Source organism: Asparagus officinalis, chromosome 1 (assembly GCF_001876935.1).
Source record: "Asparagus officinalis chromosome 1, Aspof.V1, whole genome shotgun sequence".
Classification (NCBI taxonomy): domain Eukaryota; kingdom Viridiplantae; phylum Streptophyta; class Magnoliopsida; order Asparagales; family Asparagaceae; genus Asparagus; species Asparagus officinalis.
The window spans coordinates 89,340,739-89,363,002 of record NC_033794.1 but is presented as its reverse complement, the minus strand read 5'-3'; the positions used below and the strand labels follow the sequence as shown (position 1 = coordinate 89,363,002).

The window sequence follows — 22,264 nt, the reverse complement described above, 5'->3', positions numbered from 1 at the left end:
GATTGATAGTGTTTGATAGAACGGGTTTAAAGGCAAATTCTGAAAGTAATTTGGGTCCATAGGTTTTAATAATAGTAGTTGGGTTTAAAAAATAAATAGGGGTAAAACTTTGGGTTTCAAGGCAAAAATCCTTGAAAAATGATAGAGCATATGATGTCTTTTCTGTTACTATATGTTAGACTAAATATTTTACACAGAGACTAATTTTTGAGACTTCTTGCAGAAGAATTTTTTTATGGATAGTGCTTTACTGGATGTCAATTATCAATTATTGAATTATCTAGCTACATGGTTATCCTGGCATTGAAAGTTTTGTATACCATTTTGTTTTATAGGTTGAGGACATTGTTGACACTGGGAATACCCTTTCCTGTCTCATTTCCTACTTAAAATCAAAAGGTGCTTGCTCTGTATCTGTCTGCACCTTTCTGGATAAGCCTGCAAGGAGAAGAGTTCATTTCGAACTAGTTGGGGAAGGAAAAATTTATCGTGGTTTTGAGGTACAAATCTTCCAATATCCTATTGGCAAAATGTTTTTGATAGTTCTATGTGACAGATTTTCAGGCATGTTAAATGTTTTTGAAAACTAATGTTAATTTAAATTCATATTTTGAATTTGGAATCACTAGTCAATTTGGCTTTTAATGTAGTTTAGATGCAGATATTATTCCCTGTATAGTGTTTCATCTTATTCTCTAGACTTTTTACTAGTATAGAAGCTTCAAACTGGCTTAAGTTTTATTAACGATCCTCCCTCTTGCATATCATGACTTGCTTAGGAATCTCCAATCATATTATTTTATTTAGTTTGCTTCAATTTATTTTTCGCTCTATAACTTCCACAACAATCGAAAGGATGAAACGGTATAAAATTGGTAGGGTTGGAATCTTGGGCCCAAAACATCAAAAACAGATACAGGAAGGTAAAGAAGCACTTAACTGCTTTGCTGCTATCCAACTTTCTTTTCCTTGGAAAGATCTAGTGATGGAGATAAATGCCCATTTAAATTAAAGAATATAGCTTCTTCATTCATTTTTTACTCGATATAGGAAATCTAATTCTTGTTTCTTTCAGAACATCTTTCGTCTCTGTCAGAATCCACTTCTTGCTTTAGAACCTCAATGTGATCCCAGTCATCCTCCATAGCCTCTTTTTTGTTGAAACTTCCAGTCCTCTCATTAATCTCCACGAGCATTCTGACTTGTAATTATAATTTTCTAGACCATCAGTATTTCACAAGTTACATGCAATCTAACTTGCTACGAAATCAGCTGAAGTGACATCTGATTCAACTTAAGATGAGGGCTGGTTAATAGCCTTTAGCTTAGAAGAAATAATGACTCTAGAAGGAAAACCTCAACTATAATATTGGTTCTTTTCCTTTTTAACCATTTATCAACCTTTACTCCGCCCAATATGTAATTGCAATCCGTATTTTAACAACCTCTTGAATATTGTATTGGATTTCAAGACACTTGACGTCGATAGGAGGCATCTGAAATAGAAATAAGGTTACAGGGAGAACAATTGACAGTATTTGGTTGATAAAAAAAAATGAACTTTTGCGATTTTCTTCGGAGCTTTTTATACTTGTGTACTTTGGAAATTGTAGATTTATGTTGCTGACTTGAGGGAGTTGGAGCGGTGAAATTATTTTGTTTCATGATGAGCTTTAGCATGGGCTTTCCTTCCAACATCTCAATTTAAATCTCGATTTTAAGTTACTAACCTATCTTGTAGATGTGGTTGGGATGGAGTTGAGCTGGCTCCACCTCATGGTATTACATTCTTTATTCATAGTTGTCATTGAGATATCAAACTACGTGATATATCACTCACCAAACCTTTTTGTTATAGTGAACTCAGATGTTTCCAACTTATGTCTTTGATTCTTTTTAATTCAAAGAACTAAATAATGCGTCAGTAAATCTCCTGAACTGCATTGCAAGAGCATGGCTCTACATGAATAATGTGAAATTATTTTGGGCACATCTTTTAGTAAACTTGTAAGGTGTAGAAAAACATTTCGTTTATGCGCAAATGATTTTGCTAAGTGTTATTTTCATGAAATTTGATAGAATCCATGACTGTTTTTGCCTGAGATACTCTTGGTTTCTTTTTCATCTAAACTCGGCCACTTTCATATTCCTGAACTGACAAATCTTATACCATTATTTTTATCTTATTGCAGTGTCCAGATTATTTCGTAGTGGGTTATGGTATGGACTTTGCTGAACTTTACAGGAATCTGCCATACGTTGGGGTCCTTAAGCCTGAAATGCACACATGACAACGGTTTTGATCGATTTAGGGAAAAGACCACTTCTCAGTTATTTATCAAATGATCCCACAATTCATAAAGGATCTGTACTTGAAAAACATGGAATTTGTGATATGATATTGACGACTTTGTTACTGCCAAGTTTATTAGATGATGTGTTTACTGATATCGAAGAGTATGCCTTCAATTGCAACTATTCATTTTTGGATGAGAACGTGGATAAGTCATAGGTTTGCCTTTTGTAGACGGTATGATCGTTTAGAATGGATTTAAATGAGCTTTATTAGAGCCCTGAAGGCATGAGTTGATATTGGATGGGGCTAATTGTCGATGGACCCCTCGAAGTATCATTGTTTTGAACTTACTACCCTTCTACTTCTATATTTGCTGATAATCTCTCTGAGTGAATTTTTCTTGATTCTTTTATCCTCAGGGTTCTATTTTTCAGAAATAAATATTTTTCCTGAGGTAAATACGAGTCAAAAAGGTTCACTCATGTGGTCTATATACTAACACAGAAGTAGAGGGGTAGTAAGTTCAAAGCAGCGATACTACAGGGAGTGTATCAGCAATTTACCCCATTGGAAGTAAGTGGAAATAGGTCTGTTAGAGGCGAGATCGTGTTCAAACGAATTGATAATACTGACGAGTGACACTACAATAACAACTGCAATTCTGCTCCTTACCTTTTGCTACCATACAATGCCAACAGATTAATATTATGCTTTCAAGAGCTCGGTAAACAAAGTCTCGCTCGTCCAGGAGCAACAAGCTTCCCTCGTGTATCATACACGATAACACCAGAGAAATCGGGAAGCTGACACTTCTCCCCCATCAGTATCCCCTTCTGCCACACGCAAGTCTCTCCTCCTTCCTCCTCCGCCCCTGGCTGCACCTGCTGAATGCTGATCATTGGGTCCCAGCTCCGTCGCCCCCGCCGCCATTTCCTCGAATGCGAAGCACAGGCTGTGATCGTGAACCCGCACAGCAGCAGAAATGCTGCTGCTGCAGTGAGCTTGGCGGCAGATCCGGACGCAGCAGGGAGTGCGAGGTTGCTGAAGGGAAGTTGGCGCGTCATTCTGAGGGAATTCGAGTTGGGCTTTGGATGGGTTGAATGCTGTGTGGGATTTGTGTGTTTATATGCGCGAGGCTTATGTGGATTTGTTGTGGGAGGGATTTGTGGTTAGTGGACATGTTGAGAGGAGAGGAGTAGTTTCTTTGTTGATATTTATCTCAACTAATCCGGTTCGATTAGCTTGTTGGAGAGGAGGTTTGTTAGTGAGGTGATTTCTAGGTGTAGGTGAAAGTTTTTAAACAAAGAAGGGGAAAAAAAGAAAAAAAAGTAGCAAATAAGGACCTGCAATATGGTGAATTAATCAATGGTTCAGGTGCGCATAACTCTCAAGAGAGCATTCTTCACCAAAACTCACCCAAGTTTAGAGTGTCCTGGCCCTGTTCGGCCTGGTCACGGCTCCTAATCTCCATGGATCTGGTTGATGACCTGTTAGCTAAAGAGAGAGGACTTTTTTTTAATGCTTGGACCCTTCAAACTGAGAAAATAACGCAATGCGGAAGAAAAACCTCAGAATCTACCTAGGATATTCTCTGAATCCACAAAGAACGATATCTGAATCCACGAAAAAATATTAAAAGAAAAATTCTATTGATGAAAAGATATGCCTCTAGGACTTATAATACTCTGCTTAAATAGAAAAGAAACAAGACTCCCACTATGACTCAAACTTTATCAAAAATAAAAATAACAAAACTCTTCCTAAAAAGACTCCCTAGGATTAGGAAAGTAAATCGGTCAAATTTGGGATCAAACCGGATTTCTTCCTAATCAAAACAGACTCCTAAAATATTTCCTAAAATAGTAAAAAAACTAACAAAAACGCTGATATCTCTCAATTCGGAGGGAATTTGGTGAAACGGACGGTAACAAACCGAATAATGGTGGGTTTGGTTGGCTCTGTCTTGAAAAAATACGCGATTTTTATATATAATTCGTTCAATTCCGACTTACGGTTTGAAAGATATGACCCGTTCTTCGTGACAAGTTATTTTCCTCAACCGGGTCCGCGTTTGGGCTTGTGTCTATCCCGCTTTCCCATAAATATGATCACCATGTATTCTACATCAGTCCCCCCTGCTTAAAAAGAGCTCTACCCCGAGCTTATATTTGCATGAAGAGTTGTTTCTTCTGGCGGGTAATACTCAAATAAATCCGCAACATTAAAACTAGGAGAAATAGCCAAATCTGTAGGAAGGTCAACGACATGAGCCTTGTCGCTAATCTTCTTCGGTATTTTGTATGGGCCATATTTTTTATTCTTTAGCTTGTCATAGGTGCCCACTGGAAAACTCTCTTTTCGCAGAAACACCATCACCATGTCTCTCTCTTCAAACACCTTCTTCCTCTTGTGTCGATCAACATCAGCCTTATATTTAGCATTAGACTTCTCTATCTTCTCTTTCACTTCCTGATGGATAACACGTATCTTTTCGGCCATATATGATCTGCAGGAATACTCTGTCCCGAAAGCTTAGGTAGTAAAACTAGATCAAGATAATGATTCGGAAGCCTTCCATATACAATCACAAAGGGAGCACTGCCTGTAGTTCGACTCTCCATACAATTATAAACAAATTCAACATGTGCCAGAGCAAGATCTTACTGTTTCGGACGATCGCCAGAGATGGATCTAAGAAGGTTATCGAGAGTGCGATTTACCACCTCAGTTTGTCCGTCTGTTTGAGGATGGTAAGCAGTATTGAATTTAAGTGAAGTATTGAATCGCTGCCACAAGGTCCTCCAAAAGTGGATAAGAACTTGGAATCACGATTAGGTGTGATAGATTTTGGCACTCCATGAAGGCGAACTATCTTTCGAAACGAAAGAAAAGATTGGCAATATTGATAGCATCTGCTGTCTTCTTGCATGGAATAAAATGTGACAACTTTGAAAATCTGCCAACAAAAAAAAAAAAAAAATCAATGCCTCGTCTAGGGAGTCCCAACACAAAATCTATTGAGATATCATGTCATGGCGCATCAGGTACAGGTAAGGGTGTATACAATCCCGTATATTAGGACTGTCCCTCAACAACTTGACAAACTGGACAACGCCACACACATTTTTCTATTCCCTTCTTCAGCTAAGGCCAGTAATATTGCTCTTCAATGGAAGCAATCGTCTTATCATGCCCCAAATGTTCTCCTAACCCGCCAACATGAAGGTCTCGTATTATCTGCTCTCTTAGTGAACTCTGAGGTATGCACAACTGATCTCCATAAAATAAATAACTTTTTGGATATGAAAACCTCTAACTAACTAATTTTGTTGGCAGTCGATCCAAATCTCCTTAAAGTCTTCATCTTCTACATACAGCTCCTTTAGGTATTCAAATCCAGTCACTTCTGCTTGCAAAGTCATCAACAAACCAACTCTCCGATTGAGTGCATTTGCAACCTTATTCTGCTACCCAGACTTGTGCTTTAAAACAAAGGTGAAACGTTACAGAAACGTAATCCAACGAGCATACATATGATTGATGGTAGTTTGACTATTGATGGACTTCAAAGCCTGATGGTCAGTATTAAGCAAAAACTCTCGCAAGATCAAATAGTGCTTCTAATGCATCAAAGACTGAATTATGACATATAACTCTAGTTCATATGTGGTCCACTTTTGTCGAGCTTCGCTGAGTTTCTCACTATAGAAAATAACTGGACGCCCTTCTTGGGATAGAACACCACCAATTCCTATGATGGACACATCACAATCAACTTCAAACACCTTTTGAAAATCAGGAAGAGCAAGCACTTGTACTGTGGATATCTTCTCCTTGATTAGTGCAAAGCTACGATCCGCATCTTCCCCATAACTAAACTTGCCTTTTTTTCATGCACATAGTGATAGGCGCTACAATGCTATTGAAATTTTTGACAAATCTCCTGTGGAAAGTTGCTAGGCCATGAAAACTACAAACTTCACTGATAGTCTTCGGGGTAGGCCAATCTCGAATAGCATGCACCTTCTCTTCATCAACATGGATGCCCTCTGCACTGACGACAAAGCTCAAGAATAATAGGCGACTGGTCATGAAGTTGCATTTCTTTAGATTGATATACAGCTTGTTCTTTTGCAAAGTTGTTAGTATCTCCCTCAAGTGGTCCAGATGCACGGTCTCAGTCTGACTATAAATCAGGATATCAACAAAGTAAACTACAACGAACTTACCGATAAAAGTTTTTAATACCCAATTCATCAACCGCATGAAAGTGCTAGGAGCATTGGAAATGCCAAAAGGTATGACCGACCATTCATACATGCCTTCTTTTGTCTTGAAGGTAGTCTTCCACTCATCTCCTTCTCTAATCCGAATATGATGATAACCACTCCCGAGATCTATTTTGGAGAACACTTTTGATCCAGACAACATATCTAGCATGTGTTCCAGGTGAGGGATAGAAAATCGATACTTCACGGTAATCTTATTGATAACCCTACTATCCACACACATGCACCACTCTTCAATCTTCTTTAGGACTAGTAATGCTGGCACACCACACAGACTCATGCTAGCTCGTATAAGGCATTTCTAGATGAGATCGTCCACTTGTTTCTGCAAGATCTCTCCTTCCTTCAGGCTCATCTGATAGTGTGGCATATTCAGTAGCCGGGCTCCAGGGATGAAGTTGATTTGATGTTGAATGTCTCGATGCAATGGTAATTCTGAAGGAAGTTTGTCAGACATAACTGCATCAAATTGTTACAAAAGGGTCTGTACTTCAGGTGGAATTTTGGTTGAGGCAGAATTCTCGTTTACCGATACAACAAGAGTATAAACCTCATCAGACTGCTTCAAATCTTTTATAAAATCTTCAGTGTCAACGGTCAAAAAAGACTTCTTTTTAGCAACATTTGTTTTGATTGGCCCCTTCTCTGTAAGAGGCATGAGCACAACTCGTCGACCATCCTTCTTAAAGATATAAAAATTTTCCTTCCCCCTATGCGTGGTATCAACATCAAACTGTCATGGCCTGCCTAATAGCATATGACAAGCATCCATCTCAACTACATCACATAATACCTCATCAACATAATTTCAGCCAATGGAAAAAGATATCCGACACATCTCATCAACCTGCATGTCATTACCCTTATGAATCTAACCGATCTTGTAGGGAGCAGGATGTTTCTCTGTCTTCAAACCTAACTTCTCTACCATGCATCGAGAGAATATTCTCGCTGCTACCACTATCGATGATAACATCACAGGTCTTTAGTTTCACAGTGCATTTCGTGCAGAAGATTTTATGTCGTTGTGGTGGTTCTTTTGTCTTTGGAGCCAATAATAGTCGCGCACAACACACGAGAGTTGATCCACATCATCAGGATCTACCCCATCACCGCATCATCTTGGTCTATATCCTCCTCTTCATGATCCACCATATTCACAACACTTCTTTTAGGGAACTGATTGGATCGATGACTAGGTTAACCACATCTGTAGCACTTAATAGGATCGGGTTTGGCATATGGGTTCGGTGGTGTAGCCTTCTTTGCTATTGTTGTCATTGGACCTGTACTTTTCTCAGTTATAGCATCTTGATCAGAAGCATTTTGAGACTGTTTATTCCCACCACGATTAAAGCTCGTGCGCGACCCGTCGGAAGTTGCCAACGATCCTCTATTATTACATCCAAGTTTTCGCTCCACCTTTTCGTCTAGGCTAACTGTGTCTGCCAAGGTATATGTCTGCTACAAAGATACACAATTCTGAATTGCTATCCTCAATCCCCCAGTATATTGAGACATCTGTTGGGCCTCGTTCTCATTTAAAATTTTCCGGGATGACAACCGATAAAACTTCTGCGTGTAATCATCAAATATTCTTTCACCTTGTTTGTAATTCTGGTATTATCCGAATAAGACTTGTTCTTAATCACCCGGCAAGAAACATGCTTTCAGTAGTTTCTTCATATTTTCTCACCTATTGACTTTCGGCTTTCCTTGACGAGATCGATTCATGCAAACTGATTCCCACCAAGCTGATGCTCCACCTTTAAGTTGGTAGGCCACCAATTTTACCTTACGCTCATCTGGGATCTCCATATACTCAAAGAACCTCTCTACTTCTGCAACCCACTCAAGAAATTCTTCAATATGAAGTTGCCTGTTAAAAGATGGCAGATCCATCTTCATTTTGAACCCTCTAGCATCACAACTATCCATTTATCGATGATCTCTATGATCATCACCGTGGCGTGGGCCTTTACAGTTACCGTTGTCGCTGTTAAATTCATCATATGGAGTCGGATCACGTCGTTGGCGACCATCAACGCGATTTCGAACTCCTACCGTGTTCAGACGCTCCATTGCCGACGCAAATTGCTCTATGACAGTCTTCATCTGATTAACATCAGTCTTCAGCTCATTAAACCAGTTCGAGAAAAAGGGGCTTTATTGCCTGCCATCGGATCGGAGGAACCTATCTCTGATACCAATTAACGCAGCACGGAAGTAAAACCTCGGAATCCACCAAGGACGATCTTTGAATCCATAGATAAAGATTAAAAAAGAAATTTTATTGATGAAAATATATATCTCTAGGGCTTACAATACTCTGCTTAAATAGAAAAGAAACAAGACTCCTACTATGACTCAAACTTTACCAAAAATAAAAATAACAGAACTCTTTCTAAAAAGACTCCCTAGGATTAGGAAAGCAAATCGATTAAATTTGGGATCAAACCGGATTTGCTTCCTAATCAAAATAGACTCCTAACACATTACCTAAAATAGTAAAAAAAAACTAACAAAAGCGCTAATATCTCTCAATCCGGAGGAAATTTGGCGAAACGGACGACGACAAACCGAACAATGGTGGGTTTGGTTAGCTCCGTCTCGAAGAAATACGCGATTTTCATATATAATTCGTCCAATTCCGACTTACGGTTTGAAAGATATGACTCGTTCTTTGTGGCAGGTTATTTTTCTCGACCGGGTCCGCGTTTGGGCTTGTGTCTGTCCCGCTTCCCCATAAATATGTCCGCTTTGTGTTCTACATCAGAAAATATCCGATGGACCAGACCATTGAACATGTGGCGTTTTGAGAAATAAGAATCCGAGAATCATGACAACAGGAGAGCTTTGGCGGCAAATACGTTGATACAAAGTTTTTCGTTCAAACTCTCTCGTATTGTCGGCATATCCTGAAATCTAGATTGACATGATGAGCTCAAATGCGCAACAAACCGACGATTAGATGCCGGACGTGTGAATCCGTGATGTCAGATGATCTACCTCATGCATAGCTGCCAAAAAACATCCATACCCACATTTCCTGCCTAAACTCTTGCAATCAATGACAAAATCAGAGGAAAACCTGTCTAGGGTTTTAGAGACAAACAGCTACTTGTAGAGCTTATGACGTTTGTTGGGGGGAAACATTACGGGCCTCCTGAAGACATGGGCTCCTCTTTGCTTTCCCAACTGAGGCTTTGCACGTGGCATGGGGGTGACTTCACATCATCTTCTGTAGAAACAATGTGGGTACGTAGTTATGTACGTATGGTGACTCTCTACAGAGTTCCTGCTTGTTTGGCTTGTCTTCGGCGGCAGCGAGACCCGCTATTTTGATGCCGATGTTTCGGTTGGACTAATACTGGACGAATTCTAGGATGATGCGCATAAAATCTACTGTACAAATAAAATATTTAGTGGCTCTCTACTTGGCAAATGATTGAAGTTTTTCGTCGTGTTGGCGTACTAGATAACCGGTAAAGTAGTGAGCCAATAACAGGTCCATGATTGATCTATTTAGCAGTGGAGAGCCTTCATTGGCAGGAGCCCCCCCCCCCCCACCCCCCCCCCCCCACACACACACACACACCCCCACCCACTTACCCCACACATCACGCACACACAACTAAAAAAACCTCAAACTTTCTCGCATAGTCCTTTGCCAGAACATGACTATCAACATACATAGAATCTCCATAGTCCTGTGCCAATATTTTTAGACTAGAAGGAAAAAGAGAAAGAGAGAGAGAGAGAGAGAAAGTCATTCATCAAACTTCTCCACCATAAATTAGACATAGTGATCTTATTAAACATGAAGAAAACCTCAAAATATTCAATGAAGGGAACTTCACTTGATCAGGTAACCTCATGCAAATGTCAACAACCTGTACAAAACCCTCAGCCTCAAACACTAAACCAAACCAACCAAACAACACAAATCCTCCTCCTCTTCATCATCTCAAAATTAAATCATCTAACCCTAAAAACATAAGAAAATAAACCGCATTTTTTTCAACTGTGACTCCCATTCTTTATCAACGGCTGTTGAGAACTCTTCCCGCATTCTTCTGGCGAGCTCTTGACCTCCATCAATAGAGCAACCACCTCCTTCATCGTTGGCCTCTCCGATGGTGAGGAGTTCACACAAAACATTGCGATTCCTAGGGTTTGTAGCATTTCTTGCACCATTTGATCGGGAAGTCCTCGGAGTTTTGAGTCCAAAATGTTGAGTGCAGGCTCGAAGCTCCCCATCTTCTTCTTGACCCACTCCACAATGTGTCCCCCGTCGCCAACCATCGATTCGATTGCGTTGCGGCCGGTTAGGATTTCAAGGAGGACTACTCCGTAGCTGTAGACATCACTCTTTTCTGTTATGTTTGCCGTGTATCCGTACTCTATATTGAGATTTTGGTGTTAGTAAAGTTATTGAAATGTGGTTATTTGTAGCAAACGAGTGATAAAAATGATAAATAAATAAGATAAAAAAATATTTATTACTTATTGAACGAGAAAAAAGAGAGAAATTGAACACATATTATAGTTCCTTAATTAATAAATGTTTATCTTCAAGAGGACTCCAAGACGACTATCATGCACCTGAATAAAACTTGATTAAGTTTGTTGTTTGGAGATGATTTGTGTAACATCATCATTTTCTTAATATTGAAGGTTTTAATACTTTCAAGGCATGAAAGAAGCAGTTATACTCACCTACCATATAGCAAAGTGCATTGTATGTTATGAAATGACAGAAAATTGATCATTATGTGACCACATGATGCGCAAGCAAAATGTCATAAAATACAAGAATTTTTGTTTAGAACTTTAATAACATGTAGATCAGTATGAGCAAACCTGATCAAGCAATTTAATCACATATCATGCATTTTTTAGATAGACGTAACTAATATAGTTGCCTTAGATATTGAAGCTATCCTTTTTCTTAATACCTAATTATTCAAACTTTTCATTGTATAGAACTCAAGTTTGGACTCTTAAGATATAACATCCTTGAAACTCTCAAGGCACCTTTGAGTATGAAACAAGAGACAGATGCTTGTGACAGTAGTATCTTTTAGATAGATAGCTTATAATAATACACGTTTAAGTTATTTCATATCAGTATTTTAGTTCTAAAGAAAGAGGACATTCACTGGAAGCATACTTCTCCCTCTAACAAAGCAAAAAGTTTCTTAATTCTAAGAGAAAACAAAAATGTTTAGGGAAAGGCCAGGGGAGAGGTTGCAGGAATCATTACTTAAAGAATCCTGTTGAGTTTCCCAAGCAAAGGGTAAGTTATACATAAGTACTATCACTTAACTATTCATTATTTAATATAGGTCTGATTGATGCAAAGTAATAGTTTACTTCAGGTTTCAACCTAGTAATTTTAAAGAGTAAGAGTCAGTTAAGTCTTAAGCAAGAAATCACTTTTGAAAATGCATGACCAAATTCTCTATATTGTTCAAAAAATTGGACAAAAATCATATACCGGTGAACTAAGAACTATTCACACACTTAAACTGACATATGGACTCAATACCTACACAAGATAGCATTCATAAGAAAAATATAGATTGGATAAATGGGAACTTGCCTGGTGCTATGTAACCATAAGATCCTGCAACCCTCGACATAGCATGATGAAAATTAGGCGAATGCATCAGCTTCGCCAATCCGAAATCAGCCAAATAAGCTTCATATTTTGAATCCAACAAAATATTATTACACTTCACATCCCTATGCAAAATCGCCGGCACACAATCGTGATGAAGATAAGACAATCCCTGCGCTGATCCAACTGCAATTTTATACCTCGTCTCCCAATCCAAACTCCTATTCTCCTGCAACAATTGCTGCAGGTTTCCATTCGAGATGTAGTTATACAACAGAAGTTTGACGCACTTGTTAGAACAATATCCAAGCAATTTCACGATGTTTCTATGTCGAATGTGGCCTAAAATGTTGATCTCGGATGCAAATGCATCAATTTGATCCTCATCTTTCTTTGATCTCCATAGTTTTTTGACTGCAATTATCTCCCCATTGGGCATCTCGGCTTTATAAACGACCCCTGAGCATCCTTTTCCTATAACGTTTTCGTCTTTTAGGCATTCTAAGATGTTGTCTATCGTGAAATTGAGTTTAAGGAAAGGGGTAAGAGTCCATGGATATGAGAAATCATCAGCTCCAGAAGACGATAATGACATTGCTTTTTTCTCTGCCGCAAGCTTTCTATGTTTGGTAATGAGGATCCAAATAGCAAAGAAGAAAATAGTTGCACAGCCTAAGATTACACAGACTAAAGCAACTGTTTTGATTGATTTGAGAGCAGTTCGACGAATGAGATCAGAAGAGCAAGTATACCCATCAAAAGATTGACACAGATTTGAGTTCTGGAGATAAGAATTTGATGATAGAGTTCGAAAAAATGGGGTAACTGGAATAGGACCAGAGAAATTGTTATAAGAAATGTTTAGAGAAGTTAGGCTTGTTAGCATACCCAAGACCTCTATACTCCCATATAAGGAATTGCTCGATAAATCCAATGATTGTAGCTGTGACAATTGAGACATTTCCTTTGGAATTTCTCCGGTGAGATTGTTAGAACTCAAGTCTAAACTCATCGTTAAGCTCACCAAGGAGCCGATTTCAGGAGGAATTGGCCCTGAGAAGTTGTTGTAGCTCAAATCAAGCAATGTAAGCTTCTGCAGGTTCTTGATAGATTTTGGCAGAGACCCAGATAAGAAATTGCTGTTCAGGATCAGCTTGTTCAGGTAACTGAAGTTGCCGAAACTCTGCGGGATTTCACCTGAGAAATTATTGTGACTGAGATCGAGCTGCTCGAGATTCATCAGCTCCCCCAACTGAGGAGGAATTTCTCCGGTGATACTATTATTGTGCACATCCAACAGCTCAAGAACAGTAACGTTTGCAATCTCAGCAGGCAATTTCCCCGAAAAATTATTGCTGTAAAGATCTAGAAACACCAAGTTTTGAAGCTTACCAATCTCTTTGGGAATCTCTCCTTTGAACTGGTTCTCGCCAAGCCTCAATCTCACCAATGACTGACAGTTAGCAACACTCTTCGGCAGTTCTCCAGTGAGCTCATTGCCTAAAAGCAGCAACTTGCTGAGCTTCGAAAGCCCAAAAAGCTCGTCAGGGATCGTCCCAACAAGCTTGTTCTTCGACAAATCAAGAGCATAGAGCTCGCTGCAGTTCCCAAATGATGAAGGAATAGTACCCGATATCGAATTCCCCCATAAAAACAGACTCTGCAGATACTTCAGCTCTCCAATCTCCAACGGAATCGGGCCTGAAATCAAGTTCTTATCAAGCTGCAGAGCTGTTAAGCTGCTGCAGTTGCTAATCTCTTTAGGAATCGGACCCGAAACCAGGTTATCAGACAAATGCAGCTGCTCTAAAACCCCCAACCTCCCAATCTCTTCGGGGACTCCTCCTCCCAGCTTATTCGCCGAGAGGTCAAGAACAACCAACGCCGAGCAATTCCCAATCTCTCCGGGGATGGAACCCGCAAGCAGATTCCCCCAGAGAAGCAGGCTCGTCAACTCGCTCAACATCCCAAGCTCCGGCGGAACCGGACCCGTCAGCTTATTCATATGCAGGTATCAGTTTCCTACGAGCTGAAGGCAGCTGCAATTCTCTTTGGAACCGAGCCCGAAATCTCAGTATCGTACAATGCTAGTGCGTCTGCAAGTTGATCAAACTTCCGATTCCTTCGAATGGGGCCCTGAAAGGTCCAGTGCGGCGGCGCCGAAGTAGGTCAAGTTCGCCAACAGCCACCAGCTCCGGGGGAGGCAACCTGTCAGAAACGGTGCCCCCGACCGCGGAACTGTTCGAGGGACATCAGCGAGCCGAGCTGGGAAGAATCGAGCCGTTTATCAGGTTGTCCTGAAAGCAAGAGGACCTGGAGCGAGGTAAGGTTCGCCAGCGTGGCCGGATGGGGCCGGAGAGCCGGTTCAGTCAGCAGCAGGATACGGGAGAGAGCTCAGCGCGCCGAGCCGCGAAGGGATCGTGCCCGAGAGAGATTTGAGCTGAGGTAAGGAGGCGGAGAGAGGAGAAGAGCCGAGGGAGGAGGGAGGGGCCCGAGATGTTGGGAGGAGAGGTTGAGGAGGCTGGAGGGAGAGAGGGAGGAGAGCTGGGGGGGAGGGAGGTGAGGTTTGAGGAAAGTGTCGGGAGGAGAGGGAGATGACGCGCGCGTCGCGGGAGCAGCGTGACGACCGTGCATGAGCAACGGGTTGGGTCTGAGGGGTTCCACGAGGGGTGGGGGGAGGATGAAGGAGGGCTGATCAAAGGGAGAAGAGCTTCGCCATCCGGGGATAGGGAGGTCGAGAGAGAGAAGTGGAGGAGGAGGAGGAGGAGGAGGAGGAGAAAGCGTTCGGGCATTGGTGGTGGTGGTTGATGAAGGGAGGGAGGAGGAGGCTAGCTAGCTAGGATTCTCAGGCCATGGGAGGTTGAATATTAGTGGAGGTTGAGGGGTTGAAGAAGAAGGAGAGGGAATTAATTAAGGATCGAGGTGCTGGTTGAGTTCCTCGGTGTTGTGGAGAGAGAGAGAGAGAGAGAGAGAGAGAGAGAGAGAGAGAGAGAGAGAGGGGGGGGGGGGAGAGGAAAAACAAAAGGAGAGAGAGAGAGAGAGAGAGAGAGAGAGAGAGAGAGGAGCGGGAGAGGAGTGCATGTGGAGAGAGACGTAGAGGAGAGGTGAGAGGTCGCTTAGGATGCAACCAAGCAAGTCATTTGAATGCCGGAGCCGGAGGGTTTGGTGTCTGCTCACTCTCTCACTCTCGGGGGCTTACATATTTATATTTGAGGAGGTGATATATGTTCTATAGATTAATTGTAAGCAGTATCTCGATTTGGAACTTATTAATAGTTTGATTTTGACAAATAGGCTACACGAGTGATCTTATTTTATTTTATTATTACTATTTTTTGACTCATATACCCTAAATGAAATTTGATAGCTATTACTCTTGGGTGGAATTAGTAAATTTGTTTGAGGGCGAAAGAGTCAAAAACCTGTCTATCTTCCGAAAGCTAACTACTGAGATCCAAACCGAAATTCAAGGAGTTTTATGTGTAATTAGCTTTATCTTCTTATTAGGGAAAAGTTATTTTCCCCCTTCCAAGAAACAACATTCAAAATAGGGTAATCATCCAAAAACTACCTTTAAATATCAATCTATGTATAAACCGATTTTAAAGTGGATTTGTGCTGCAATCAACCATCTCCGGCTCAAGTTTTTGCTAAGAAATCAGAAACAAAAACAATCTTAAAAAATTTATGTTCAAAGTACTTGAAGTGTATCCTAAGCAAACCTAAACACTGACAAAACGAGTCACATATTTTGAATATGAGTTTTTTCACGGGCGTTATTGGGTTTAAAAGTTTGACTGGGAGGTGGTTGATTTAATACAAATTCACTTAAAAGATAGGTTATATATTAACAAACATTTAAAAGAACTTTCTATATAATTACTTTATTTTTAAGGTGTGTCCTAGGAAAAAATCCGTTAAAGAAATAATGAGTATTAGATGACAACACCTTTCGCTACATAAATTATCAATAGATAGACCGGTAGAGAGACTTACCGAGACAGTAAAAATGAACAAATGCACCTTTTCACTACGTCTCTCTGTAGCTCATATTGTCGAATTTGGTAACAACTCATATCCAATACATCGTGTACATTAGGGGCTGTTTGGATGCCTTTAGGAAACTAGAGTATTTATGACACAAAATAGAAAGTGGTTAGGGGCTGTTTGGTTGTTGTTGGTAAAGTTGTGTATTTATGAGTCATGACACAACTTGGAAAGTTATTGTCCACCTCATCAATTTCACTGAGTAACTTTTCTTTGTTTGTTTTTGATTCCATTAGAATCATAAATTGCTTGTTTGGTTTGCAAAATGTAATGTTAATTGCTTGTTTGGAAAGTGTAAAAAGTGGTTATTGTGTGGTCCCTACTCAAATGATTCTATTGGCCTAGCCCCCTCACTTCTGACACATATGTCAGCTTTCCTTCAAAATCCCTACTCAAATGATTCTATTGGCCTAGCCCCCTCACTTCTGACACATATGTCAGCTTTCCTTCAAAACCAGACCATTTTGAAGGGATTTGTGAATCCATGCCATATCAGCATAGTAAATCACTTTACACCATTTTCATAACTACAAACAAACAATTGAAAAGGAGGAAAACTGACATTGAGACCTATTTTTTTTATACTTTTCATCCTTTTACGTAGTAAAAACTTACAACCAAACAACCCCTTATCCACCTCACCACTTTCCATTCGAGTGTTTACATTGTTTGGTTAGGAATCTTTATGAATCTTAAAATAATAGTATTACATTGTTTGGATAGTATAATGTAAAAAAAAAAAATTTCTCAAGGACCCAAAATATGGGACCAATAGGAGGGACAAGTGAGGTGTCCACCTCCTATTGGATAATGAGTTGGCCATCATTAATGATGATCAACTCATTATCCAATAGGAGGTGGACACCTCACTTGTCCCCCCTATTGGTCCCATATTTTGGGTCCCTGTAACAAAGCTCTAATGGAAACTAGAGTATTTATGACACAAAAGAAAAGTGATTATACACCTCACCACTTTCTACAAGGTTTTGACTTTATTATTATTTTTTTGGACACATTTATGACATTGTGTCAGCTTTCCAACAAAATCACTCCTAATTTTGGTGAATTTATGACATTGTGTCAGCTTTCCAACAAAATCACTCCTAATTTTGGTGATTTTGCTTTCGGTGACACATCATCAAAAGTTTCCAACAAAATCACTCCTAATTTTGGTGATTTTGCTTTCGGTGACACATCATCAAAAGGTGTAAGCTATTCATGTAAAAGAGAATTTAAACAATGTAAAGTGATGAAAGCGGACATTGGGACCCACTTTTTTACACTTTTCATCCTTTTACATGGTAAAAACATACAACCAAACAACCCCTTATATATTAATTATGTATAACTGACAATGAAAATAACATTCATACACCACTAAAAATCAGTATAAAATTGGATGTATGTTGTCGCACTTTCTCTCTTAATTTGGAATCATCTCCACACAGAAAATACTAACTTTGACGAGAAAAAAAAAGCTAAATACTGGACTGAAAATGAATCACAAATCCAAAGCTTACACCCTAAGCTTCTCATTAGCTTAAACTAATCCTATTTAACTTCGATTTTGTAAGAGAAAACCTAGGTCTTAGGAGGCCGTTCTGATTACAGCCACGTGAAATCAGCCCCTTGCCTTGTCCTTTACTCACCTTCTTAACTGTGGTCCTCGAACCCTAATTAACTGACCATTAAAAAGGATATTCTACTGCAAATTAAGCTCTTTTTGTTAATTATGACTTTAGGCTACCACGAAAGAGAATCTCATGATTCTATGGATGTGGGTTTAATCACAGCCGTCCATATAAAAATTTTTTGAATGACATTTGGCGCGTGCGATGACCCTCTGATTAGGTCTATGCATTGACCTAGCTAGTTTTACATATCGTGAGATTAAAGCAAATAAATTGTTTCTTATGATTTTACAAAGTTTAGGATAATAGGGATCCAGTATGGATCCAATTTTTTTCGTGTGTTCAACGCAAATGCGTAGTATTTTATGAAATTTCAAGGTTTAGAATGATTGGGATCGAGTAAGGATTAGATTCTATACTACGTGCGTGTATATAGTTTGCTCGATATGAATGAAATTTGAAGATGAAATATTATTAGATCTTTTGTATTAATTTTCTCTTGTGAGGATAAGGGTCTTAGCCCGATTTTATTAATAGAATAGCTCATGAGAGAAATAAACTTAAATTAACTGAACAGAAAAAGATAAATGATCCAAATTACATGGTTGGTATATATGAATGCTATAATTTATGTATTATCAATAATATAAGGACCATTACTGACAAAAAGGAAAAGAAGCGTGAAAAAAATGTTAAAGTTCGATTTATTTTCTTCAGGGGGGTTAGTCATCTAGAACTTAAAACTAGAACTAGGATAATTTGTGGGATAAATTTTTAAGGTGTTAGTCACATAGAACTAGAAAATGTGATATTTTTTTATAGTGTTAGTCAAGTAGAACTTTTGTAGAACTAGAACTATATTATTTTTTTGGTGCGTTAACCAAGTAAAATTCTACTAGAATTAGAATTGGGATAATTGGTCATAATTATCCCACAAATTATACTACCTATATACATAACCATAAGTTCTCCTCTCTCAAATTATCCCACACATTGGAAAGAATACAATTGAGAAAAAAAGTGAATCGCCACCTCCCTAGAAACTTTCTCTTGTAACGCCCCGCCCCGGAATCCCGGAGTCGGCACGCTATTAGATCTGATGGACTGGCCTCACAAACCACCATATGTCTTTTCAGCACGTTTTGTCCTCACTCACGCGCTCCCTGAAAAACTTCCCAGATGGTCACCCATCCTAGAATTTCTCCAGGCCAAGCACGCTTAACTTTGGAGTTTCTAAGAGTTGGGTTCCCGAAAAGAAGATGCATCTTGGTGGTATGAGTATTACAATCAAATCTATCAATACTAATCACATCACCCTCTCAAGGGTTGGGGTATTACAAACTCCCCCACTTAAACTCGCAACGTCCTCGTTGCACCAAATCATATCATCCAAGACCGTACCATCCGTGTGAGATTCTAGAGGTGGCTCCTACGGCCTCAAGAGGTGGCTCCCGCCCTCTTGACGTAGCACTTTGCGCTGTATAGCACTTAGCTCTCACAATTCCGGTTGGCTTTGCTCTGATACCATTTGTAACGCCCCGCCCCGGAATCCCGGAGTCGGTACGCTATTAGATCTGATGGACTGGCCTCACAAACCACCACATGTCTTTTCAGCACGTTTTATCCTCACTCACGCGCTCCCTGAAAAACTTCCCAGAGGGTCACCCATCCTAGAATTTCTCCAGACCAAGCACGTTTAACTTTGGAGTTTCTAAGAGTTGGGTTCCCGAAAAGAAGATGCATCTTGGTGGTATGAGTATTCCAATCAAATCTATCAATACTAATCACATCACCCTCTCAAGGGTTGGGGTATTACATCTTTGCCATGAAGTCAATCATCCGTTCATTTTTTCTGTCTTTACTTTGTTTTTGTGATGATTAGATCTTTTATTATTATCTTCAAGATGTATTACTTTATTGATAGCTTTTTGACGTTAAATTACTTTATTATTATTTGTTTGATAAAAATTTTCTCTCCACAACAGTGGTTTAGGTTAAGAATATAGTGTTGGTGGGTTAGTGCTAAAGATATGCGGGCTATTTATGTTTTTTTTATAAAAGTTAGAAAGCAACTTTGCGATCACATTGATGATTAGATGTTGAATGGTTAATGGTGATATCTATTATTATTAAATCGGCTCAGTAAATTGATTGGGATATTTATAGTTCATCTGTTGATCATCTGTTTAGTGGCCATGGATGATTCCTGTGTACATTTTATTTATTTGCTGATTTGGTTTCAGCGATCATGATGAGATTGGTCCAAATGGTTAATGGCAAAAAAATGCTTATTTTTCTTTCTTTATGATGTTATGAGATTTGAACTTTGACATTTATGATCCTCCACTAGAAGCTTCACGAAATGTTGCTGATGCAGACGATGACTCCGATAAAGAAGACGAGTTACAGACTCAACGAGCAACTGTAGGAACTTGGAGAAATTCTATGGCAGATGCCATGTGGGATGATAGAAACCATGTGAGATGATGGAAGTCGAGTCACTCTAGGGATTTAGATTTTTTATTTATTTGTAAATTATTTTATTATTTAGGATGAATAGTGATGCTTTATTACATTATATTTTATAGTTATTACTAGAATTTGCTTATCAATATTATATTATTTTTAATATACAATTATTAACAATAGTAATTTATACACACCATTACCCCCACCAAATTATCCTACAAAATTATGCAACTTCATAATATTATCCATCATTATCCCACCAAATTATCCTACCAAATTATCCCACTTTAAAAATTACCCATCATTGTTCCACTAAATTATCCCAGTGTCAAAAAATTATCCCACTTTACCAATTATCCCAGTTCTACTTAAAAAGTTCTAGGTGACTAACCCCCCCTCACAGATAAAAAGTTAGAGTAATTCTATCCAAAAAACCCAGTACCAATTAAGCTTCTATTTCAAAGTTTAATTAGTTCACTTTCAAAATGGAAATTTATGATGTAATAATCACTACGGGCTGGGCCTTACAACATGGGCCAAGCAAGGACTGAGATATCATGGGGATTAGTAAAACTAGCCACGTAACTAATGACACCTCTTATCCAAGTTCCTAATCCCAAAGTCAAAATCACAAAACGCTACCCTTAAAATGACAGTATTGCCCTCTATCAGAACCTAAAACCTAGCTCCTGAACCCCAAGCATACGCAAATTCTCGAATACATGCACTATCTTATGCTCTAGTAGGATTACCAAACGGTCTGAGCATAGGCAAATACCTAAATTTGGATTTGACCCGCGGTTAAAAACTACTCTTAGCCTTAAGTTAGTGGATCTAAAACTAATTTTCATGATTCACATGTTTAACTATAAATTAAATTTGTGTAGGCGCGTCAAATGTTTTGATGAACTATTATTTGAGAAACTTGGTTCTGCTGAGACAATCCTTAAATTATGTAACATATTTACTTTTGAGTTTTATCAGCTTCTCACCGTATTAGATCGATATCTAGATTTAATTGCGGGTATGACATAAGCTTTTGTCGCCAATATATATCTATATCATTAACTCATCGATCCTTGCTTTATACGAATGGGTAGGAAATGGAAGAAGCAATAATGCTTTGAAGTTGGTAGGAGCTTTAGAAGAAAGACCTATATTGAGGCGCATAGATTAATTTTTACAGTAGACTTTGATATTTCATGTATATACAACTCTTTTGTAATCAGTTTTTTTTTTGTTTTGGTTTATAATTGGTTTATAGAATTTTAAATCTCTCTAGACTAAATGTATGACCGACTTTGGTTCTTCCTTATATCAGTGTCAACGGTGAATGACGACAATGTCCTCTCTTCATCTTCATGGATGTTTGGTAGAAGAAGGTTATACATCACTAGTTATGAGAAATTAACTTTTCTATCTACCAATTTCACGGATACAGTTCGTATCCCTCTTTTGTATGAACTGTGATGTGGGGGCCACCCACCACGTGAATGACCAAAGCTTCTTTTTTTTTCGTTTTCGCGTGAGATTTGAGAGCCAGGCCCACCCGATTATTTATTCACATCTCATCTATATATATAGAGTTGAGATTCGTTCCTAGGGTTTGGTGCAAACGTGGGGGTCCTGGGAGAGAACAGCAGACTTCGTGCGCGCTGGGAAAAAGCAGGAGCAAAAGGAGCGGCTACAGTGCATTGCAACGGCAGAGACTTTGGCGGCTATTCAGAGAGAAAAGCAAAGTCCTTCTGCGGATGTTCTTTGATTTGTGTATCCCTTTTGAGAGAGTATTTGTGTGAGGGATCTGAGAGTTTGTAAGAGGGTTTAGATTGTGAGATTGTAAACCCTAGTTGTATTCTCTCCCTCTAATAGTAGATCTCCCCCCTCCTTGCCCCGTGGACGTAGGCAGTTT

General features: G+C 39.3%; 2 protein-coding genes across 2 annotated transcripts in view; one reads left to right on the top strand and one right to left on the bottom strand.

Annotated features, from left to right (window-relative positions):
- The window catches only part of LOC109827543 (hypoxanthine-guanine phosphoribosyltransferase), a 4,562-nt gene extending 2,107 nt beyond the window's left edge, over window positions 1-2,455 (top strand). The window contains exons 2-3 of the mRNA XM_020394551.1: window positions 336-500; window positions 2,193-2,455. Of these exons, the coding sequence (XP_020250140.1) occupies window positions 336-500; window positions 2,193-2,291 (264 nt within the window). The 3' untranslated portion in view covers window positions 2,292-2,455. The remainder of the gene's footprint in view (window positions 1-335; window positions 501-2,192) is intronic.
- Window positions 10,376-15,200, bottom strand: LOC109827533 (probable LRR receptor-like serine/threonine-protein kinase At1g34110). The gene is given in 11 exon segments (XM_020394545.1): window positions 10,376-10,988; window positions 12,191-14,251; window positions 14,254-14,299; window positions 14,302-14,327; window positions 14,330-14,440; window positions 14,443-14,481; window positions 14,484-14,514; window positions 14,516-14,587; window positions 14,589-14,641; window positions 14,644-14,826; window positions 14,829-15,200. Coding segments are annotated over 11 exon segments (3,177 nt in total). The 5' UTR covers window positions 15,001-15,200; the 3' UTR covers window positions 10,376-10,605.